The sequence below is a fragment of the Acromyrmex echinatior genome, chromosome 2 (assembly GCF_024713525.1).
Source record: "Acromyrmex echinatior isolate Ae372 chromosome 2, ASM2471352v2, whole genome shotgun sequence".
NCBI lineage: Eukaryota > Metazoa > Arthropoda > Insecta > Hymenoptera > Formicidae > Acromyrmex > Acromyrmex echinatior.
Window position 1 is genome coordinate 13,484,015 of NC_141853.1, and position 24,923 is coordinate 13,508,937.

Consider the following 24,923-nt stretch of genomic DNA (forward strand, 5'->3'; position numbering starts at 1 on the left):
TAACACACAATATTCTGTTTTAAAATAGAATAACATGTTACTCTATTGTAAAGCAACTTCAGAGTCTGCAATAATTTATTACATACTTAAAATTTGAATGATATAATATATATTAAAATAAATATTTCTTATACATATTTTATACCAAATTTTATTGTAAGAGATATACATGATTTGCACGCGTCTACTCTTTCCTATATATATAAATAAAAATCTAAATAAAATCTATAAAAAAAGAATGTGCTAATATAAATAAAATTGAAGATAATAACATTCATTTTCATAGAATTCTATAAATTAACGTTAATATTCTCAAAAAGCTTAGGAAAATATATATACAATCACAGAGGAAATTGATTAACCTCTTATAGTAGGTAGATGGTCAAAATTTTGTTGATGTATTGAGGAGCTCTTCGGCCGATTTTCACTTTGGCTATGGACAGAAGGACCAGCCTTAGGTAGTTGAGGTAACACCATTTGACTATAATTGGTATTCTGGAAATATAATATATATAATCATATTATATATATATATATATATATATATATATATATATATTGATTTATATTCTTGTTATTAGATTACTCTTGTTATTTAATCATTAGATAAACTTACCCTAGAACGTTCTCGATACTTTTTAAGTTTTTCAAATTCTTCCGTCTCAACATCTGGCATTTTAAAATGAAAATTATCAAAATAAGAATGCCGCAACAATTGTTCGCACGTCCACCTTTCATTTGGATCCTTATCCAAACATTTCTTTAGGAAATCCAGCTATAAACAAGAGATTTATTTACCTACAGTAATTATATGTAATTATATGTAATTATATGTAATTATATGTATATTACGGAGGTAACTCTATTATGAAAGTATATATTACATATAAAATATTTTTTTTTTCATTCGATTGTACTGTGTTTTAAATTGAGATCAAAGCGGATTTGTTGATATTACTTGTAAAGTACTGCCATTTCCACGGGGTAGAGTGTTTTCAAGCGGCGTAAGTGTTTGCGGAGTTGGAAGAGTGATACCGCTAAAGAATTCATTCTGTTGAAAGATAGCCATGTGTCTCGGTAAAAGATCACCCAGCGTTCTTCTTATTAAGTATAGTTGATCCACATCGGATTTTCCCGGCCACAAAGCTTCGCCCCGTATTAATTCAGCAAATACGCAACCGATGGCCCATACATCGACCGGAGTGCCGTATTGTGTGTCCCCAACCTGCTCCGAAAAATAGTTAACATCATATTATAATTTTCTGAATAATAATTCTATTATAATTTAAAGAATGAAAATTTTTTAATCTTGCTTACATTAAAAATTGAAAATGTTTGCATAAAAACTTATTTGTTTTACGCCTAAATTTTCAATACTTAAATAACGTACATATATTAGGTGTTGGAATTAATTCGTAGCGTTTTTAATGAAAGAATGTTATTTATTTCACATGAGCATTAAAAAATACATTAATGAAAGTACTTCCCATCACTTGTAAAACGCTACGAATTAATTCCAACACCTAATATATATATATATATATATATATATATATATATATATATTTAAACAAAGCTAAATCATAAAATTTGAAAAAAAATAAATTAAATTTTTGTAAACAAATTTTCATCTTTTATATATTAATATTATTTTATATATTAAAAAAAATTTAGTATAACTAAACAGTAGTTTCTGAAAAAATACAGAGATGTTAAAATTTCAATGAAAGAAGAAACAATCACGATTGCTTTATTATCACAAACGTAAGTCGTTGATAAAAGTTGTTTGATCAAATCCATTGATTGATTGTATCAATAAGAAACCAAGATAAATTAAAACTTGATGAAAATTATTAGACGTGATGTTGACTTGTAGTTTTGTTGCGCATGCTATCTATGCGCGATTAATAGAACTGTTATTATTTTTCTTATAAAATCCGAAAATATTACAATTGTGCATCCGGATATTTACCAACAATTCAGGTGCTCTATACCATCTGGTTGCGACATATTCCGTATAATTCTCGCCAGGACTCAGCATACGCGCGAATCCAAAATCACATAATTTTACTACTCCTTCGGAAGTGATGAGGATATTTTCTGGCTTTACATCTCTATGAACGCATCCAAGACGGTGGCAATAGGCGATACCTTGCAGAATTTGCCAAGTAATTTGTCTCGTTGTGAGATCTGGGCAACCGCTAGGATATTTCTCCATTTCATTCAAAAGGGTATTTTCACAGTATTCGAATACCAAATGTAATTTCCTCTTCCGTCTGAAGACTTCCAGAAGATTAACCAAGTTTGGATGCTTGAGATTCTGTAGATCAAAGGAAGAATATTAATTTCTAATTCTTAATCATTTAATTATATCAGCAAAATTAATTATGTTAATTGTGTCTGTAAAAGAATTTGCGACAAATCGAGACGATCAATGCGTCCCTGCTAATTGTCCTCTTTTAAAATAAAAGTAATTTTATGGATATTTTTTTTTTATAGACAATTTACTTATATTTGTCTTCCTCTCTCACTTTCAAATTCTTAATTCAATCCTAAAGTTTGTATTTATAATTTCGTGGCGCTTTATGAGTAAAATACTGCAAAGAGATTTTAGCATGTTGGTCAGAGAGACATTTTCGTAATGCAGTACTATTATCTACCGAACAAAGAATAGCCTTGAAGCAAAATGTCAAAACGTGGCAATAAGGGGGCTTATTTGAATGCGCATACGTTTGGTGAACCCACTGATTGTAACGATAATATTAGGTCGGTAAGACCGTAACACGCCAAGATATTGACCGGTGCCCGGTATTGACCGTTGGCTACTTCTCGCAGCCATTATTGCTTCTGTGTGAGCTTCTTATCGTGTAAATAAGAACGTCACTTCCTTCTTTGAGTGCCCGCTACTTTAATTCTATCTTATAAGCAATGGTTGAAGAAACGAGAACGATAACAAAAAGTTTTATTAAATATAAATCTAGAAATTTCATTTGTACATTTTATTTTTATAATTATATCGTTACGTACATGTACATTTTAAAATGAAAACAGGAAGTTATAAAGGGGAAAAGAACGAATGAAAAAAAAGAAGAATTTATGAAAATGTATCTAAATATTTAATTAAATTCTCAAGAGACTAAAATTATCGCACCATCATCCTATGTGCGTGGGAACTAGCGAACGTACACGTTTCTTGAGGTCATTCACCTTCAAGAATTGCGACCCTCGACAAACTTGATTATTCCGCAGATCGATCGAATCGAAAAACTTCGAGAATTATATCAACTATTCTTATAATCTCTTTTTTTTTTATAATAAAAATTATCCACAAAATGTTTACCGCAAAGATCTTACGATTTTCCATTCATTTTTGTTAGATCGTAAAAAGTAATTACTCAAGCAGAACAACAAGTCATTATGATATTAAAATAATGTCAAAATGACTCTAAAATGATCACTAAAAGTCATTTTTCAATCATTTCCGATTCATTTTAATGTCATTTTGAATCATTTGAACGTTATCGTGACTCGTTGTTCTGCTGGGGTATAAATAAAAACATTTTTGTCAACTGAGAGAAATGAAAAGAAACTGACCTTCAAAAGACGTATTTCCCGGAGTGCGATCTTACGTATCAGGGGATCATCCTCGGTTTGCTGAAACTTCTTTACAGCTACCAGTTTTCCAGTTTGCCGATCCCTGCACTGGAAGACGACGCCATAGCTACCCTCGCCGAGACGTGCCAGACGTTCGTAACGCTCCATGGCTTTGCTCGGCGCCCGAGACCTGTGCAAAATCATTTTTTTACGATATTACTACTGGATTTCAATGAAATTTCATATTGGAACTAATAGGAAAATCGATAATTTACATCAGCCGATACACATAATTTGTAAAATCCAATTCGAACGAACTTCCAGCCGCGAACTTGCAACCGCCTCCAAATGATTTAATATTAAATCAATGATTTATTGGCAAAAATACTATTTTTACGATTTACTCATTCTAAAATAAATGTATAACGTATCGTATAATACTGATTTTTATGTCAGTAAAATATTAATTCAGCGAATTTTTTTTAGTCGTCGCGATCCCAGTGAAATATTTTTGAAAATTAGAACTTCTCTATATCTTTGCGTTTAGAAGAATATTTAATTTTTTTCTTTTTTTTTTACTAAATGATCGATCGTTAAGAGCGTCACATTAACTAAATATCGGTGCTTCGAATAATTACTGTTTTTACACAGAGCGCTAAATCGACGTCCAATTGTCTCATTCTTAAATACCCACTTTTTATATTTAGCAAGACATGGTAACGACGTCAATTGTTGCGTAAAGAGCATAGTATCGCGATGTACGGTACCGGCTGGACTGTTTCTGTTCCGATGGATGACCAAGGGTCAAGCTACCCTACGAGTTTTGCTTTATTCGAATTTACGTTTAGCGCAGGCGTAGGTGAAGTGCTGGTCAACTAACGATGATTGTAATACCGATCCGAAATAATACTTCTAAAATGAGCAAGTACCTCTAAAGGAGCGCAATATCACGACATTTCGATATTCATAATGCACAGATATTGCAATCACTATTCTATCAATCAAGCAGTTCGTCAGAAGGATATAAAAATTGAATGGAGTCCTATATAACGATATATCGTTGAGTAATCAAAATCAAGATTGCTTCAAGATTAAGAATTTCCGTAAAAAATGAAAAGAATTGTTCGATGACATTGAATGTGCTTTTTAACATTTAACACTCAACTGATTGTGTACGATATCGATCCAGTAGAAATCATTTCACGAACTAGTATGATTAAACAGACTCCATAGGATTACATACGTTATTTATCGTCAAATTTATCTTTTGATTATTTGATTCAAATTTGAGGAATTAGCTAAATTAAAAGTCTCTTATTACCACTGTGGTATGCATTGTCGATAATTTGCAAACCTCACGTCGTTCATCGTATCGATGTGCTTGCGCGTATATAATGTGACATAATAATTTCCGACGTAAACCGTATGTGTTAATCTTGAAAGTTAATTGCGGCATCCGAATTTGAATGTAAATCAACAAATAAAATAGAGAACTTGAATTAGATTTGACCAGGTTATGTGTATATTACAGACAAACACGAAAAATTATTAAAACACATTTTGTTAAATAGCTAAGTTCACAAATGTACTTTCAAGATTGCAATTATAAAGAATTTTAATATTTAAACGTTACTATATTTTTACTTTTTAAAGAAATCTCGTACTGATATACATACCCGTTACGTGAATAGAGTTTCTTATATAATCACATTAACTTTTTGCATATTTAAAAAAAATGCGCTCTATTTTTGGAATTTACATATATTATAACAATAACATAAAATTGTTTAAAATATAAGAAAAAATAGAATGTCGTAATAATTATTTATTTTTTAAGAAAAAAGCATCTTTAAAAAAAAATAAAATGTAACATTAACGAAATCAAATTACGGAACATTTGCATACGTTATTGTTTTTACTTAAATTTTAATATTTAATATAGACATTATATAATTATTGAAAATTTAAAAGAAAGATCACTCATTACCATTTATTTATTACAAATAAAATAATTTTATGGGCACGTAATATTATACTGATAACATCTTTTTTTAAAAAAATTTGACATTGTGTATGCGTGTTTTTAGTATAACCGTTTTTTATCTTATAATTCTTGTAATAAAATTATAATTTCTCATACGTGATTGAGTCTAAATTCTGTACATGTCACAATAGATTACGAAAATAAATGAGCGAGTGATATAATGTCTTATTCATATAACTTTTCACGATTATTCTCAACTCTCCAACCTGAAGGTTCGATCCAATTTAAAAATCCAATTTAGCGATGACATTTGATGAGCACAATTGAAGAAAAAAAACATATTGAAGAAAAAAGAACATAGAAACAATTACGTACAAAAACCCAAGAATAGAGTTCATGAAGTACTCTCGTTAGGTCACCCTCGTTGACGAACATACCGGACAGTACTAACACGTTGAAGAAAGCGACGGCTTTACGTTATTGTTGAACTCTTGATTATTGAGAATCGATATTACGTTCTCTGAGTGTGTCTATATATTCTGACCGTGAAAGAGGTCAAAATATTTTCAACTGTTGGACGGACGCTATAGCGACTATTACGTGATAAAGGCGTGAAAAAAATAGAAATATAATTCTTTTAGATAATATGCGCCCTATACACGTTTCCCATGACAGACGATAACATAAAAATGTCAGTTGCTAATCGTAACCGTCAGGTTCAATCTTTTTGACAAATTTATCATAACATTTTTTTAACATTTTATAAACGGCGATAATAATATAGTATGTAATAATAATTTAATTTGTCGAAAACAAATAATGTCACAGGCTAATACAACATATTGAGTATAAAGATAAAAAGATAAGTGTATTTTATTTTAAACAACTTTGTGAGAAGTACCTTGAAAATAATCCGCTGCAGATAATACAGAACTTTACGTAAAATTAAATAAATATTTAAAAAAATGATAGTTAATTTGTCTCTACAATAAAAGTTTTAAATAATTTATGTGTAAAACAGATTTTTGCTATTGCACAACTTTTATGGAAATACTATATTATAATAAAATAGACTCATGTTATATAATAATAAACTTTGTATCAAAAAATATATATCCAGTGAGAATGACAATGGAATCAATGTCGAATCGACATCAATTCAATGTCGATTCCATTGTTATTTCGCACTAGATATGTATGTATAACAATGTATACAACGAGATTACAACTCCCTCGAATCTTTTTAAAAAACTCTCTGTCTTTTCTAAAAGGTTTTAAAAGCAATAGACAATCAGATCTTGAATTAATAGAGTAAATGCTAAAAATTCAATGCTTACACAAAGGTATTAAGAAAAATGGTATATTAGAATAGATTCTCGCAAAATAATAGATATATAGTTATTTATCGAAAAATACATTCGAAAAGAGTAAGTGTTTAATTAATTTGAACGTATGTTTTGCATGTTTAATGACGTCGTTGTATTGACAATAATCACAATCAGTGTTTACCTCCTTGGTAGCAATGGTAGCGTGCTACCGAATAGCCAGAGCTTCCTATCTTGAAGCCATTTGTCCATTCGCAGGCTTCTCACAGGATTTTCACGCTACGAATGAAATATTCATGTTGCATTCCGACAAACACCGTAGCGAATTTATTTCGGCGTGTCGACATTGTTGACATAAGCCTTTTGCCAAAGCGGATGGTGGCACTACGTTCTCAATGAGAAACGGATTTTCACTGCATACACGACTGTTCTTTTGCCTAAAACCACGTCAACCAACCGATCGATAATCCTTTAAGCTAATGCTTTCAATAGCTGCTTCACTTGCTTTCGCTAATTTGATTGAGTCTTATTTTATATATATGTGTGTGTGTGTGAGTGAGTGAGTAAGTGAGACAGAGAGAGAGAGAGAGAGAGAGAGAGAGAGAGAGAGAGAGAGAGAGAGTGTAACTATAAAATAGAAACTGGAAATGTATAAACTAAAAATTAATTGTTCACAATGTCTGAAAAAGTATGAAATGTTTGAAAAAAAAAAATTTTTTGAAATGTTTTTAATTACACATGAATAATCTAAATATATTTCTATTAATATATAATTATTATATAAATAAATAAAAAAAATATATAAATGTATAATCTTTTATTAATATAAACTACTAGAGTTCTGCAACAGATAGAATTTAGTTTTAATTTTAAATTATAAAATCTTTAATCATACAGGGAAGCACAAATATATACTTAATTTTATAGTTTTATAGTTTCATATTAAATATTAATTTTTCAGATCAATAGATACAAGGCAAAAAACATGTTATAACATAATTAATTTTCATTTATTCATACAGAATATTATTTATACAGAATATTATTTTACACAGCTAGGGAACACACAGAATATAAGTCGGATATTTTATTTTATTAAATAAATTTGTCATTTGTAACTTTGTATATGGCAACAAATTCTTCTCATATAATATTGAATTTTAAGATTTAGCGCAGCATTCAAGATAAAACGACGTTCTAATTCTTTTCTTTTTTTCTGTTTTTCTCCCTCAATCGATTGCAGAAAAATTACAACTACTGCAGTTATTCAGGTACGAAACTATAATCATTTTTACTCATATATATAAATATATATGTATATATATGTATATAGAATATATATATGTAAGAATATATATACATATATGTAGAATATACATATGTATATAAATAACGCATAATACAAATCAATTTAACAATAATTTGACTTTTCACTAATCTATAAATTTTGTCTCGTCTGGCAGTTTTTATATTTCTTATATTATACAATATTTTTGTGCGCAAAGCAAATTTATTCTCACGAAGCATATTCAGCTTAAAAAAAAGTATATCGTACTCAACTTTTTTTTCGAATGTTGACATCTAAAATAGAAAACCTTCTTTACGAAAGAATAAATACATAAATTATTACACTATATTTTTTACAAATTAAAACATTAAGTCTGTTGCGCTACTTTTAAATGTAGTGTTTTATTTTTTGAAACGCATGAAAATTATCTTTATTGTTAATATCTTTTTTCAAAAATTTTACATGAAATAATAGAAATGCCCTTTATCTATGACTCAGATTATACATTCTTATATCAATTTAATCGTTTTTTCCAAGAAAATATTGGAGAAAATTACTATTCGTTGATTATCAGAAAAGCCTGATATATTTAGACACTCTTTGCATGTCTTTGTATCATACAAGATGATTTAGCTTTCTCGACGTCTTGCGTTTCACCTCTTACAGTAAATGTAACGAAATATCTTTTGGTACGATCCATTTTCTCAGTCGGAAGAGCAATCACTTGTTTTTCCTCTCCGTGTGTCACTTCCACCTAAAAGACGAAGAATAACATATATACATATAAAAAGATTTAAAGTAACATATGAAGTTTTCGTGTAAAACATTAGTGATTAACAAATTGTTTATTTTAATCACAAATTAAGATTAAATTTTAAACAATATATAATATTTTTTTGTTTCTTATAACAGAGTTATTAGTTCAGATTTATGTTTTTCTTCATGTCGTTACCGTCATTTGCCCTCTGCCGCGACTCTCTATTTTCGGAAGATGGTCCGCTCGATCTGGGACGCCTCCACCCACTGCAATTATAATCTACACTCACGTTACAGAAACTGACTCTTTTCGGGCTTTATGTACATATATAAACGATTATAAATCTTAAAAATTGAATAATTATTTTAGTAATAACATAACATTACAAAAAAAAAGACATGCAAGAATGTTTTCTTTAAATCTTTAATTAAATACTTCGAATATTCAAATATGAGCGTAATTATAGATTAATAAAGATATCTCAAAAGTAATGCGCGTTGTATCCAAATGCGATAATATGTTAACATACGGTAGGTATATATTGGAATAGAGGTGTAAGCGCTGGTTGCGTGATGACAACGGTGAGTTTTTTGCGTGCATTGCTTGGCTTCGGTACAAAAGTCTGGAGTAGTTGGTCTTCCCTGCAATCTTCTTAATTGCTCATACAGAAACGCTTCGAATTCTCTACAATTACAGTTTCGTAGTATTAAATTATATCAATTATACTAATAAAATTAGTATTAAATACTATAAACACTCTGTGCAAAAATTATTTAATTTAATAATTGAACCTGAACGTTAACGGCCGATCATATTTTGCAACGCCAAGAGTAGGTCCAGACATTCCCGATTTGTGGAAGGCGTCCACCTGAAAAAGATCGCTCTGCAAATTTCGCGAAATATGTATATCAACGATAATAATTATAGGGAAATGTTTAATTCTTTTTTCTATGATTTCTATGAAGGAACGTTCTATATTCGCATTACAATATTAATAATGATTACAGAGTCTTACCTGCCTTTTCACTAAGACATGTTCGTTTGCTCTACCGTGACGAATCTGTAATCTTTTCAATTCCATCAATTGGAAAAAAATTTTTCTTTCGAGATGATAACGACGCAGACTAATTTGCACATCTCTAGTAATAGTCTCCATATTGAGAGCTTGCTGTTTCGCTGTATTTGGACAACATTTTATGTTTCGTCTTCGTGGAATTCTCGATATTCTCGGGCTTGGTTCTATCCCACTGTCTCTACCTCCGCTATCGCGACGATGTTTCCTCCACATTCGTTCTCGGTGACTGCCATCAGCATTTTCGATCGTAACTAAGCGGCTGGTAGTTGTTGATTGGACCTAACAATAATAATGTTTGATCGATATTAAATTAAATATTTATTGTACTCATAAACAAAATTAATAATTTTTATTAAGATACTGTTTTTCTATTAAAAAAAATGTTTAAATACTATATAATAAGCATTAATGTATGTTTAAAAGTATAAATTAATAATGCTATAAAACATTTAGGATTAAAATAAAGATTAACAGGTGTAAGTTTTTTAGTTACTTGAGGCAAAGAGTCGATTCTTGAAGTTCTAGATACACCCAAAGCTGTGTTAGGAGTCTCTTCCTCACTAGTGCTTGGCAAAACTCGCATTACACCAATTTCATTATCTTCTTCGTGCTCTGTCTCATGTTCCATATCCTCCCCGAGAGCTTCCCTGATTTCTTTGTCGACTTCGTCTTCATCCCATTCTGGGCTGTCTAATACCGCGATTATTGCACTTTGATGAAGTGAACGCTCTTCAGAACTTTCAAACGGGTGTCTCTTCGTCGATGACTTTGAAGAAGACTTTCCTGTTCTCAGATTCCTTCCCGTAGATGGTCTCGAATGTCTCGTTTTCGCCGATCTCGAAAGCTTTGGAGAACTCGAAGAACTATCGTCGATATTGTAGCGAAAATCTTTATCTTCTGAAATTTTTGTTCGTTAGACAAATTTTTTTTATATATATATATATATATAATTGAAAGTATCGCTACAAACACTATTTGTAATGAGACAATTATAAGTTACAAATATGTAATATTTTAAGTGCTAATCAGAAATTTAAATCGAAATATCTGCGTTATTATATATTAATTGTGTTTTTATAATTTTTTGAATATTTAAATATTTAATATATTTCGGCAATTTACCTGCTTTAGTTTCTAATCGTTCTCCGTCGTCTCTTTCAATATGTTCCGACTTTTTGTCACGTGGCGAACCCGTCCTTTCTGGAGAAAAACTTTCTTCCACGTTCAGCGTTGACACTCTCGATTCTGTTGATGATAAATCTGCGGATTTTCCACGCGCGGAATCATCTAAATTTTCTTTATCGTCGTCTGTCGATCGTTCGGTAAGTGTTAATGCTTCCGTTTTCTGTGTTTCATCCGTCTCCATTTTTTGCAAAGATTTGATATCGTCGTGTTTATCTTTATCCTCTTTTGATTCAGCATCTTTGACTTCCTCACAAATCGCTTGTACATCTTCGACATTTTCTTTCAAATTGCTTACAGTTTGATGCGCATCGGATTGTTTTAAAACCTTCGATTCTTTATCGTCTAATAAAGTTTTTTTCGTGACAATTTTTCCATCTTGCTGCGAATCTTCAGAAATTAATAATTTTCCATTTTCCTCATCCGGATCCGTGATATGCTTTACTGCAACCGTAAAATTTCTTTGATCCTTCGAAATTGCAGTATTTTTATACTTATTTCATTTCCGTTTTTAAAACTGTCTTTCTTTTTATCGAATAAATCTTTAGTAAAATTGGAAAATATTTAAATTGAAAATATTTAAATTTGATAACTTATCAAATGTCTCACCTTCGATTACTTCTTGCTTTTCGTGCAATGTGTCATTCGCTATTACACTCTCGAATGTATCTAACCTACCTAAAAGGAAGATTACTATAGCCAGTGTTTAACAAATACATTTAATGTATTTAAATTCAATGTGTGATCAATAACTAAAAGATTATTACTATAATACTTTAGTTTATTATTACTATAATACTTTAGTTTTTCTTATACAGCACAGACCTCCAAGGAATATGTTAAAGAACGTCTATAGGACGTCCTTTAACATCCTAAGGATGTTCCTTGGATAAAATGTGCTGTGTGGACTTGCAACAAAAATTATTACACTTAAATTCTTACTTTGCGTCTGATTAATTATATTTGCATCTTCGCTGCTGATAGGCATCGTTATTTTATCCTCGTCATCCTGAACTTCTTTATTAATTTGCAAACTTTCTTGCGTTACTTGCTGTAATTTTTCCTCTGAAATATCGTGCATATTAGTCTTGTGCGGCAATGCGACCTTACTTTTATCTGAAAAACTGCTGTCTTTGAAAGTTTCTTTTGTTTCTTCTATCATTGTCATGCTTTCTCTCAAAACATCAGAACTTATCTCCTTTGTTTTCTGCACTGATTTTGGAGTGTCAGGCGTCTGATCTTTGTGAACCATCGCTGTGACAATCACTTGCTCTACGGTTTCCTGACTAGTACTATCTGTCGCGTCTCTTCGATATCGAGATTCTGTTATCCTCTCGCTGTCACTTTCTTCCTCTTCAACCGAAGAATGCTTCGGCTCTTCTACTACAACACTTTTTTCTTCCTTGTCCGGTGATTCATCTCGACCTACCGTAGTCTTATCCTTATCAAATGTTTTCGACTTGCTGGATTTAGACATTTTTTTAGAGCTACGTTTGTGCGTTTTGGTCAGTTTTGTCTCCTTTGTGCATTCTCTAGGTGTCTTCGATCTTCTTCCAGATACTACTTTTTCACACTTTTTTTCCAATGATCTTTTCACTACAATCACCTCTAAGCTGTCATCGCTTACGCTTTGATCATCATCATCTAATTCTTTTCTCAAGTTACTTTTTGTTTTCGTTTCAAAGCTTTTGTCCTTCTCGTGTTGTTTTTTTGCATGCTGCCGATGTTTGGCTGCTCCATTTTCAGTGTCATCGTGAGAATAATCGTAACTATCTGATTCGAACGATGAATTCGAATATTCCTCTTTACGTCTCGTCGACATTCTTCTACCTCGTTTTTTTTGCAGATTGTGATCATTGATGGTATTATCGTCATATCTACTGATTTATACATAATTTTAAAATTTAACGCTATGCAATCAATACTTTTATTAGTGCAATACAAGAGGCATTTAGAAAATGACACAACTAATTTCCATCTCAATTATTTATATTCAATCACCTAAATTTCTTTTAGAACGCATTAAAAAATCCCTATATAACTGTTTAAAGAAGAAAAAGTTATTCTATTAACTATTATTGTATCGTCATTAATAATTTGTAAATAAAAAATAAAATGCCAGTATCTCGTAAAAGTAATAAGTATATTTTTATGTATCAATTGTGAATAGAGAAAAAAGGTTTATTACATTTCAAATGTTACATTTCCTTTCGTATTATTTTGCATTGCATTAATGAGGCAATATCCGTTTTACCGTGCGGATTCGCTTCGAGCTCTTCTATCATCCTTTTTCGAAGATATCTTCGACAGACGCACTTCTTCCTCACTAAAACTTCGACTGTCCCGACGAGTCACCTTTTTCAGATTACCTTTTCGCCGTGTTCTTCTTTCTATCCATCGCTCTTCATAATATAACTCGGGATGCTTGTGTCCTCGACCTCGTCTACAAGGACTACTATCGCTGGCAGTGCTACTCTCGTCCTGTTTTATTCGGACCTTTGCTGTAAAAACTAAAATTATTTCAATGACTTATTTTGTTATAACAGTAAGATACTACTAGAATATATTGCGATGGATATATATCGTATCAAGATATTAATCTTTAAAGTATGAATATTTATGACAATTTGATTTATTTAAAAAATGTTTATTACATCAGTCCAATTGTTTTCGGGTTAGATTTATCAAATGTTCATATGCGTACACCTAATCTGACCTTTGTTAGGTGCAGTCTTATGCGTTCTCAGTTGCTGCGCTGTGGTACCACCATGCATTTGAATGAGTTTCGCACAGTCTCTGTGTCCTCTATAAAGAGCTGCGTCCAGAGGAGTCATCGAATTACCCTTACTGGTTCTAAGAACCGCATTGATTCTTGCGCCATGATCCAAGAGAACTTTGCACGCGTCCAGATAACCGTGCAAAGCCGCGACATGAAGAGGTGTCTTGCCGTCGTGAGTAGCGATATCCAACGTTGACGGTCTCTTTTTCGCTAACCATTTTATCAACTCAATTCTACCGGACGCAACGGCCTCGTGTCCTATCCCAGTGCCACGCACAGTTTTAGCATGAAGCGACCCGCCATGCTGAGTTAGAATCTTCAAGGTTTCTAACTGGCCCTTAGCTGCGGCACAAAGTGCTGGTCTGAAAGACGTCAGATTTTCTTCAAAATACTTTTTTAATTTTTTTACTATAAAAAAATCTAATATGTAGAGGATTGATTCAACATGTACCAAGTGTGGTAGAATATTGATTTAAAAGAATCGTTATCTGAGAGGAAATCGTATCAATTATTTTACTAAAAGGCCGATTAAAAATTAAGATTGCCCAGAAACTTGATAATCTTACGTTCTACCCTTTCGATCTTGGCGATTAGGATCGGCCCCGAGTTTAAGGATAAGAGCGGTGGCATCCGCATGGCCTAAAGTGGCGGCATAATGTAACGCGGAGCAACCATTATCATCCACATAATCCGGATGAGATCCGCACAAGTTGACGAGTACTTCTACGCATCTCGCATGACCCCTCGAGGCTGCGCAGTGAAGTGCCGTCAGGCCATCTTTATCCGAAGTACCTGCGGCTGCCGATCCTCCGGCTCTAAATCAATGAAAAATAATTGTAATAACGAATCTTTCTTAATTTCTTTTGTAGCATTATTTTGTTAAGTATCATTTAAAGAGTCTGAAATAAAAGCGATCTAGCTTGTTGCCTAATTGAAGAGACTGACGTTTAAGAGTCTACCTTGCTAGAGCCAACACCGCCTCCACGCTACCCGCGCTTGCTGCCCACAGAATTGGTTGCCGTCCGTCTTCGTCCTTCGCGTTCACGTCCGCGCCGAATTCAAGAAGCGTTTGTAAAACTTTCAAGCCGACCTTCTTAGGAACGGCAAGTTCAGCCGTGGCAGCCGCACCGCAACATTGAGCGGCATAATGAAGTGGAGATCCGCCACGTAAATCCGGGGTGGAAGGTCGCGCGCCGGCCGCGAGGACCAATCGAACACATTCCGCTTCCCCACAGACTAAAAATCATTTTTGTATCTTTTTTTTTTTCGTTATTTCTTAATATTTTTGATAGGGAGAATGAAAAAGAATAATACCGCCGAATATTCTTTTGGATTTGTGCAATCATTTATTCTTACATGTAATTAACGAAAATATGGAAGGTCGTAATTACGGTCTGGGATAAATTTATGAAATATAATATCACTAGATAAATTTTCTTGAGTCCAGATCTTCGGTCCAGATTTCTTTTGTGTTTTAATGTATATTTACAGATTTAAAAAGTCTTTGTGCACGTGTAATCTGCTTTAGCTTTAATATCTGAAGCTGTATGATTGTAATTATTATTATTTTAATATCTAATATTATTATTATTTTATTTCGTTATTATTTTCAATAATTATTGTTATTTTTATTCATTTTTATTAGAATTTTTGTTTTCTTCTTCTTTTTCTTGGAAGGTCAAATTGTCCACTGTCGTACATTTAAAATTTTCTTAAAAGTTGGATGACAGACTAAAATGCAGGCCGTGATATCGTTCCTTCAGATCTCCGGGGAAACGATGTGCCGCAATGGTCAAGGAAGGTTAGTAGGTCGTCTTGAGTAACGTCCGTTAGCGATCACGCGAGAAAGCATATCGCGATCATTTCAGCGACTGACCATACAATAGGAGTCCTTGGATTTCAATTGTATAAAAAACGCGCGCGCGTACAAGCGTTATTTTATTTGTTAGATATATATCAATTATATTCATACTCGTAAAAGAAAAAAAAACATGTATTGTTGAAGATGACTAAAAATTAAATGACGTTTGTTTACTTATATTGATTCGTGTTAGCAAATAAAAACCCTGGTGAAAATTTTTCTCAGAATTTTTCATATAATTTTTCAGAATATTTCTCTATAATTTTATAACTTTCTCACATTTTTCATACGAATTGGAACATTTCTCAGAAAATCTACATCTTTTCTCAAAATTTTTCATATATGTTAATTATGAAATATCGTAAGATTTTAAGATTTTTTGTAAGTATAATTTTGGATGAAATGTTACAAAATCTAAAAAATTTAAAAATACTTTTTAAAAATTATGAGATGAGAAATTTCAGAATATTTCATATATGTTAATTATGAAATATCGTAAGATTTTAAGATTTTTTGTAAATATAATTTTTAATGAAATGTTACAAAATCTAAAAAATTTAAAAATACTTTTTAAAAATTATGGGATGAGAAATTTCAGAATATTTCAAAATTCACTTGTATGAGAAGTTCTGAGAGAAGATGTAACTTTCCGAATATTTTTGAGTATTTCTGAAAAATGTTCTGGTTCGTATAAAAATTATGAGAAAAATTTTCACCAGGGAAGCACTTAACATCCAACGTAATTTATACATATATAAGAATCTCTGCAGGGGATGACTGATTCTGCCTGTAGGCAGAAAATTTCTTTAATTCCTGATCTTCGACAAGTTTCTTAATCACAGATCAATCACGGATCAATCACGGGTCAGTTAGAAGGCATTCTGAGACTAGATTTGGACAGGAAGATAACCCGTGAAACGCATAAATCAGTCTAAAATAAAGATACTACAGCAATAAATGATATACTCGAGATAACGTTTTTTGTTAACACAAAATATAATCAGTGCAAAGAGCTAAAAGCTGAAAGGGAAGAAGAGAAAAATAATTTGTGCAGTTTAAAAGACAGATCAAAAAGAAGATATGTTAGAGATAATAGAGCGAGAAGTACCAGTGGCCCAATGGAGAACACTGTGTCCCTCGAGATCCTTAGCGTTGACATTGGCACCATTCGCTAAAAGAACCGCGACCAGCTGAGTGTCCCCGGCGATGACCGCGAGATGAAGCGGGGTGTGTCCCTCGGCATCAGGAGCGTTCACCAGTTCTGGTGCTGCCGCGGCAACGGCACCACCGGTACCCGCATCCATGCAATAATGGAGGGCGTTTCTCAATGTACGATCTCTGTAAGCGGTCGTTTCCTCCTGTTCCTTCAATAATCTCAACACTCTTGCTCTGTCACCTTGTTGACAAGCGTGCATTAAAGGTGTAGCGCCGATATGTAACACTCTGAAACAGTGCGTTTTTTCTTATTAGAAAAAAAAAAAGGAATCTGTATAAAAGAAAACAATTTATAATACTAATCATATAGCATATTCAATAATAAAAATTAAAAATAAAAGTTTAGAAAGGCTATGAACCAAAAAACAATGATGTAAATGCGTAAATAAAGGAAACAAATGTTTCAAACAAAATAATTATCATGATCTAAAGCAAATATAACAAATAACAGACGTCGTTTCGAACCCGATCGGGTCTCAATATTACATATAAAACAAATTTAAATGTAACAGATAAATTAAATTAACGTACTGAAATTAAACGGATCAACTAATAAAATAATACAAAAAAAAAACAAAAAAACCAAGTAACCATCATAAAATCACATCTTGTCATCGTGAATCTGATATTATTGTCCGCAATAATATAGCGTATAAGTTAGAAGTCAAGATCATAAAAGTCCATATCGGTGTCAAAGTGCGTAAAAAATTCACAAGCGTCGTAAATTAAAATTCATGTTAAAATCTATAAAAATAGTAAGATCAAAACATTACAATAACATAATATTGAGTATGAAGCAATGAAAGTCTGTCTATAGATTAATACTACACATATTTCATTTATTCGTATAATAGAATATTATTTCCGATTGTAATCATTACTAATTGTAAGAACGTATTATTCGGCTAACGTCAATCATTCGATGAAATATCGTGTTGAATTCCGTCCGTCAAACAGATTGACTTGTGGACAAAAATAGAAGAGCAAATTTAAAGTAGTTAGCAGAAAGAAAATCAATATCGAACGCGTCTCTACCTATAAGGTCTCTTCTTGCGATGATCCTGATGCTGCACAGCGCAAGGTGGCTCTTGCGACCACGATGTACCAGATGCGGACGATCTGTGTTTGGACGAGCGATGATTTGGATATGGTGTCAGCGGGGGCAAGGACACGTCGGCTACGCGATCCGCTTTTTTCGGTTGAGGCTTCTCCTGCGACTTGAGCGGAATCGGCGGAGTCTTAGTGTCCATGCCCGTCTCTGGCACCTACTCGCGACTACTCCAACCGGTCGCGTCGAAACATCTTCGGACCTCTCGACGGATCGAACTCATCGTGCCGAGGAGGACGTCTAGTCTCTTGACCCGAGTAGAGAAGTAGATCGGTGCTTGAAAGAAATTCGGTCGAAAACGTCCATTGCGGGCGTACACGGGGTGGGGTGGTGTTTGAAATTTCAATGAGTTTGGCTTCGATGCCAACGAAGCATATAAGATGACCATATGCAAAATAAAAATATACGCATGTACGTATATATATATGTGTGTGTGTGTGTGTGTGTATGTACACAAGTTGATGAATAAGTAAATTTTCAAGCGTTTCGCAACACGCTGCGATAATAAATGGAGCTGTCATAAAAATGAAACTATCGATTTATGTATCTGCACGCGTGAAGGACGACGTTGCCGTAAAATCTGTAACGATGCTCCGCATCCTAAAATAAGCATTCATTAAGGTACGACCCAAATTTTCGATTCTAAATCAAAGTTCAGTTACTGACCACGTGGTGAACTGACCAGGTCACTTGCTACCATAGAAACCAACGGTCACAACACGGGAATACCTATAAAGAACCATAATGGCTGATACCACGGCAAGGTCGTCACGTGTCAAATTCTAATCTTCACCTCGCGTTGATCGTACGAGCCATCAGGAAGCAAATTACTTAGGGTGCGTTCGGGGAGACGCTATTAACGCTATTTGTGTCATTCTATCTTTATCTTTATCATTATACGTAACAACGATAGAATGATACGAATAGGACTAATATAGTAGCTTCCCGAACGCATCCTTATTATTATTGCATTAATACCAAGGGACTAATTTAACTAAAAAGTCGCGATATGCAGGGTCCTTTAGACCCGAAGGCATTAATGGAATAAAACTATCATTATTCTTTTTCTACATCCGTTTAAACAATGTTCTTATATTTAAGTTGTATTAACATTAGTATTTACAAAGAGATGACGAATTAATTGGATGTCAGTCCAGTATAAGAAACTTACTTACTTAATCGTAATATTTGTTAATTTTAATATTTATTAAGTTCAATAAAAAGGACAGTTTATTACAATTTTCAAAACAACTCGACTTGTAAACAATTTTAAATAAATAAATAAATAAATTTTAAATTTTCGTTCTTAGATATCTTTGACTTATCTTAAATCTGAGTATCTTTGTGCAAATAGGATTGACTCATTAAAATCTTATTAATATAAATAAAACCTGCTTGAAATTAATAACAAAATTTTAACTATGTATCTTCTTCAAAATATTATAAACGCCTTATTGCATTAGTTATTATAGTTAACGAAATAAATATTTCGTCGTTTCTGCCAAAGAAAAATTGCTTCTATGTCGGTTGATGCAGCCACGCAAGTGAGAGTAAGTAAGATTTCATTATACATGTATAGTTCATAGCCTCGCGCAAAAGATGTACCTATATATGTACGTGTATACATACATAGATACGTGCAACGAACTCGCGCCGTAACGCGGCAATGACTGAAAATCGTTATTTCGTTAATTCACCATACCGCACATCGACCGTTATTGCTCCCTTAATAATTCACCGAGACCTTCGTTTTTCGTGATATTGCATCGTCAATATTTAACCGTAACATCTCCACCTTTTCACGTTACGTGCACTTTCGACATATCACACGTGTTTATTGTTTACGAGATCCAAATCGGCAATCGATCGAAACACAGTGCATTATTACGTGCGTTTACTTATAGAAGTTAACAAATGAATCAATATTTATTCACATTCTTATGCTTTATATTTTTTAATACAATCATAGGAAAGAGCATGCAAATGGAAAACTGAAATTTATTTAATAATTCTCTTTATAAATAATTTCTCTTTTTTTTTTAAATTTTCTCGATAAGTGAGAGTAACTAAATTTACATAACATTACTTGAGCATAATAAAAAACCGTATCTCATCAAACATTAAAAAAATTAATTTTTATTGAAAAGAGATCTTATACCATATTGTTTATTCACTGCGACAGTATTTTTAAAAACTTTATCAACATTAAATATTTGTAATCGATTTATGTGTATAAATATCGATTATAAATTTTTGCAAATTATTAAGTTATATATTTCAAGCAAAAATTAAAAGTTATTAACGTAAATTTACATAATTAATAAAAAAAATCGTATCTTTTAAAATACACATTAAATAAAACATTGAAGAGAAAATTAAATGAATGAATTAAAATGAAAAATAAAATAATGCAAAATTGAGCAATATTAATGCTGTAAATGTGTTGACATCCATATGATGTCATATATTGGAACAATATCCAAGAATTTAGTCGATAGTATAATATTCAATATGTATTTGATGTACTTACTTACCTCGTGTGTTATATAAATTACAGCAATTACGCAACTAAATTTTGTTTATTCATTATTTTGGCGCCAGATTTCAAAAGTCAAAGTTTGATTGTCAAATGTTACTTCGGCCACGAGGTTGACTCGTTATGGCGACGGTGAAACGTACCTTTAGAGGGTGGGAAACGCACTGAACGCTCTGCATTAGTACGAGCAAGTTCACATAAGGGTTGCTTAGATACCACCGCGTCTCGGAAATGTGTCAACAAAAACATATTTATTTTATCAAACAAGTGCAAAAAGATTTATTTATTAAATTTTAATTTAAAACGTTTATTATTTAAAATTAAATGATACCAAGTTTAGAGTGTTTTTTGAAAAGCTTGAAAAATTATTGAAATATAAAAAAAACCAATGATATTTTAATTAATAAAAATTACAATTATTGTGTTAAAAGCTATATTTTTTCACAAGTTCCGTGTTTTAGATAAAATTAAAATTAATTATTAAAAATAGCTATTTAAATAAAGATTGAAAAAATTTTTTCCAAGTAAAGAAATCCATCTAATAAATAATGACTGTTGCGAAGATAAAATTGTTGCTTCGAATGTAATGTGTATTTAATTGAAATTTTTGTTTTCAATTATATATTTGATAAATATAAGAAACCGTAGCCAGAAAAGTATGTATCTAAGAGCAGTAGGCAATTGGGGGTATAGCTCAGTGGTAGAGCATTCGACTGCAGATCGAGAGGTCCCCGGTTCAAACCCGGGTGCCCCCTCATAGATCTATTTTTTTAGTTTCATTTTACATGTATTCAAATTGAAAATTAAATCCACAATTTTATAAATTTAATTTTTATCATTTTATTGCATATACTTATATTTTGTAGTATATACTTTAATAAATATTATAAATAGTATAATAAAATATGTATATAAATTTTATTTTAGTTCATATTATTATCTATTATAATAAAATATCTTTTCTTTATATAATTTTTTCTTAAAAGATAAGAATAAATTATTTAACTTTATTTATTATATTTATTATTTAATTTTTTTATTATTTATTATGAATTACAAATTCAATTAGTAAAAATTTTTAAACAATATATAAGTTATATTTTTAAATTTTTTGGGGGGAAAAATGAATAATACATGAAGAAATGCATGCTTTTATTTTTTTAAATTTTATTTATAATTTTATATGATAAATTGTAAACAGATTATACAGCATGAATCTTGCAAAATTTGCTCGATTTTTTATAGATATAAAATTATGTCCAACAATAAAGCTATGTTATATAACAACAATAAAGAATGTTATATAACAAACATGTATATGAAAAAATACACAAATTCCTCTATTCTAAATTTTTTTTTCTGCAATTGTCTCCACTTACACTACTCTCTTGCTACTCACATTTGAGTAATCTTATAATCATATGAAATTATAATATAATATCTTCTATCTTGATTTCTCATTCTATATTAATTACATAAATGTGAAGGCTAAGAATAAACTTTAAGATAGAAAGAATACTTAATTTCAACATGTAATTTTAAAATAGAGAAATGTAAAAAATATAGATGTATAAAGTTATATTATATAAATTTTGTGCGTCTTTGAATATTTTTGAAGATATTAAGAAAAACGAAAGATTCATCTAAGATAATACTTAGTATCCTGTGGCTACTATATAGTATTATTACAATTTCATATTTACACTAATATTGCTCTATTGGATTCAAAATTACTTTAATTTTAAACTTTTTATTATTCTATTAATAGAGTCAATGTCAGTCTTTTAACATATATTGGGTCATCTAAAAAGTATCCGCGGTTTTTTGTCACTAGATGTGTGTTGATGGTCATATATCTAGTGACAAAGTATCGCGGATACTTTTTAGATGACCCAATATGTATAATTTCTGCCAATATTAGCATTATTAAAGATAAAATGTTTTAAGATTTAACTTTTCATAATTGTACCTCGCTTTCTTAGCATATTCAAACTCATCTTTCTTCATTATATAATTCTAATATATCAACAATCATTATCAGAGTTTAATTTTACAGTGAGTAATATCTTATAATACTTGGAAGACTTAATGATATAATCATTTATAATTCATATTTTACTATCTATAAATAAAAATGAGTTTTGTGGAATATATGTATATCCACACACACACTTTATATTTATATTTAATCTAATAAGGCAACTTGTAAAACTTGTATATAATCTGAAATATTTAAACTGGTTTTCGATATCCCTTTTATAAATGTATAGAAATAAAGAAATAAAGAAATATAATATTATTTTGAAAAATACTTTGTAGGACAACAATAGTAACGTAATACTAAAGAGATTTTGATATTTGTGCCTTAGGAAAATCGATAATATTCCGCAATATGATTCAACATATCTTGAAACGCGGTAGAAGGTGATGCACCAAATTTTTGTCTCCACAAATGCCTAGCAATGATATGTTGGCCCGATGTATGAGTAGCTTCTTGAACTTCTTCACATATTTCGATAGCACTTTGCCAAATCGTTTCTTAAAATACAGAAAGAAAATAATTACACAAAAACTACTTATATACATAGAGATAAACATACAAAAATATTATGTTAAAAAAAGTAATTACCGAGATTGTTGAGGAGTTTACTTTTACCAGGTGGATCGAACTTCTGTAGTTGTTCGACACTGACAATTTTATATTGCCTCAGATTCCGTAAAGATTCGTAACTGCAGCAACGAGCACGATCATTTGCTACTATATAATTTCCTGGTATTGCGTGCCTTGTAATCTCCTTTAAAGCTTCTTTTACCATGTTACTCTTATCCACTCCTGTTTGTAGTTTGTCCATTTTTTGTGGCTACAAAAATTATACAATTTAAATAATTTAAAGTAATGAGACAATAGTAATTAGTCTAAATAGAATAATATTGATATATTTTTCTTATAATTAAAATAATTTCCTTTAAAATATTAACCTCTGGTATAGCCTCAATCATATGTAACCATATGCGAGGTGGTATGGCATTTGCTTCTGCGACACATATTATTGTGTGTGAATTATTATTACGTTTCTTAGCAGAATTTATATCTGGCTGATGCTCCATCATATAACCACCAGGAAATTCATCCACAATTAATATTGCACCCTCACCGCCTAATAACCAATCCTCTGGATGTTTTTTAACATAGATTGCAGAAACTTCGTCACATCGCTCATAAATCTTTCTAACAACATGTTTCTTTACATCTGCAATGACATGTACATGCATTTAATGCTACAACATCCTGATTATTATGAAACATTTATGTAAATATAAGAACCTAAATAAGAAGCAGTAACGTCACAAGGAATTTTTTGACACCATCCTAGTATCAGTTGAAGGCACATTTTCAGGTCACACTTTATTCCAAAAAAGAAAGACTTCTCCCTTATGGATTGTTTTCTCATACAGTCAGGACAAGACCAAATATATTTGTCTACGATTCTCGCAGGGCTCCATATTAAACTTCGTCCTTTACAATCAGCATGAGGACAGTTGGAAACTGTGCAAATCAAACTCATTTCTTTCAACCAACTGCATAATTCTCCCTCGTGTCCCTGTTGTAGCATCGGTCGAACAACAACATCGAACAATCCACTGTGATCACTGAAACGTCCTGAGCATGTTCTGCAAAAATTTGTATTAATTATATAAATTAAATGTGATACAATAATTCAACTTGTAATTTGAAAAGAAATGTAAATTGTACAACGTTTTATCTCGATAATTTATAAAACTCTTGTCGTAATCAGCAAATGTCATTATACAAAATGTTATATACTTGTCATTAACAATTTCACGACTTCGATTACCTTGAATTTTTGGCCTTTGCGTTTTTCATCATTAATTCTAAAATAATAGGCAGTGTGCTTAGCTTAACTTTTGTGTTTAACAAACAGGTAGTAACGATGAATAAAAATTTGCTCACAGTAAACAAAAAGTGAACAAAAAAAAAACAATTATAAGAACCTAACGCTAACAGGAAACGATCAAATGACCGTGATGAAATCCATTGTCATCCATACATACATGTGCATATATATACACAATTGCACTTACACATATAGTTAGTGGAAGCACAAGTAGCGCACTCGTCGTGCGTTGGCAACTTTGAAAATGAAAAGCGCATGCGCGAAACAAGGCGGCATCATTTGAAATTGAACGCTAAAGATAT

General features: G+C 31.5%; 3 protein-coding genes and 1 non-coding gene across 6 annotated transcripts; 1 reads left to right on the forward strand and 3 right to left on the reverse strand.

Annotated features, from left to right (window-relative positions):
* Nucleotides 1-135: 135 nt before the first annotated feature.
* On the reverse strand, nt 136-7,349 carry LOC105151854 (cyclin-dependent kinase-like 4). 3 transcript variants are annotated; one of them, XM_087416707.1, is made up of 6 exons: nt 7,088-7,349; nt 3,595-3,784; nt 1,973-2,320; nt 959-1,225; nt 617-775; nt 136-495 (listed from the first exon to the last, which is right to left on the reverse strand). In XM_087416707.1, exons 1-6 carry the CDS (start codon nt 7,153-7,155, stop codon nt 358-360), a joined length of 1,170 nt encoding a protein of 389 aa, XP_087272833.1. In that variant the 5' UTR covers nt 7,156-7,349; the 3' UTR covers nt 136-357. The 3 variants fall into 3 exon arrangements, with proteins under 3 accessions (XP_087272833.1, XP_087272835.1, XP_087272834.1); XM_087416709.1 differs by lacking the exon at nt 7,088-7,349 and adding an exon at nt 5,954-6,353; XM_087416708.1 differs by lacking the exon at nt 7,088-7,349 and adding an exon at nt 4,289-5,932.
* Nucleotides 7,350-7,891: 542 nt separating this feature from the next.
* On the reverse strand, nt 7,892-20,896 carry LOC105151853 (uncharacterized). The gene is given in 16 exon segments (XM_087416705.1): nt 7,892-8,945; nt 9,144-9,214; nt 9,478-9,632; nt 9,740-9,831; nt 9,964-10,302; nt 10,517-10,920; nt 11,146-11,695; nt 11,698-11,747; nt 11,815-11,883; nt 12,148-13,082; nt 13,460-13,715; nt 13,922-14,346; nt 14,551-14,799; nt 14,944-15,220; nt 16,954-17,288; nt 18,096-20,896. Coding segments are annotated over 16 exon segments (4,587 nt in total). The 5' UTR covers nt 18,311-20,896; the 3' UTR covers nt 7,892-8,780.
* A 491-nt stretch (nt 20,897-21,387) lies between these two features.
* Nucleotides 21,388-21,459, forward strand: TRNAC-GCA (transfer RNA cysteine (anticodon GCA)). The gene has a single exon. It is a non-coding gene; the product is annotated as a tRNA-Cys (tRNA).
* A 395-nt stretch (nt 21,460-21,854) lies between these two features.
* On the reverse strand, nt 21,855-24,798 carry LOC105151852 (uncharacterized). The gene is made up of 5 exons (XM_011065796.2): nt 24,562-24,798; nt 24,030-24,376; nt 23,684-23,955; nt 23,334-23,565; nt 21,855-23,242 (listed from the first exon to the last, which is right to left on the reverse strand). Exons 1-5 carry the CDS (start codon nt 24,591-24,593, stop codon nt 23,070-23,072), a joined length of 1,056 nt encoding a protein of 351 aa, XP_011064098.1. The 5' UTR covers nt 24,594-24,798; the 3' UTR covers nt 21,855-23,069.
* Between the last annotated feature and the right edge of the window lie 125 nt (nt 24,799-24,923).

What these genes read in the sequence shown, in the direction of transcription:
- LOC105151854 (XM_087416707.1), bottom strand. Translation starts at nt 7,155, where the DNA reads ATGGACAAATGGCTTCAAGATAGGAAGCTCTGGCTATTCGGTAGCACG. An exon ending in GGGAAATACGTCTTTTGAAG is followed by an intron (nt 2,321 to 3,594) that starts GTCAGTTTCTTT and finishes TTTGATCTACAG; the next exon opens with AATCTCAAGCATCCAAACTT. An exon ending in AGTATCGAGAACGTTCTAGG is followed by an intron (nt 496 to 616) that starts GTAAGTTTATCT and finishes TTATATTTCCAG; the next exon opens with AATACCAATTATAGTCAAAT.
- LOC105151852 (XM_011065796.2), bottom strand. Translation starts at nt 24,593, where the DNA reads ATGATGAAAAACGCAAAGGCCAAAAATTCAAG. An exon ending in CGTTACTGCTTCTTATTTAG is followed by an intron (nt 23,956 to 24,029) that starts GTTCTTATATTT and finishes ATGTCATTGCAG; the next exon opens with ATGTAAAGAAACATGTTGTT. An exon ending in TAAACTCCTCAACAATCTCG is followed by an intron (nt 23,243 to 23,333) that starts GTAATTACTTTT and finishes CTGTATTTTAAG; the next exon opens with AAACGATTTGGCAAAGTGCT.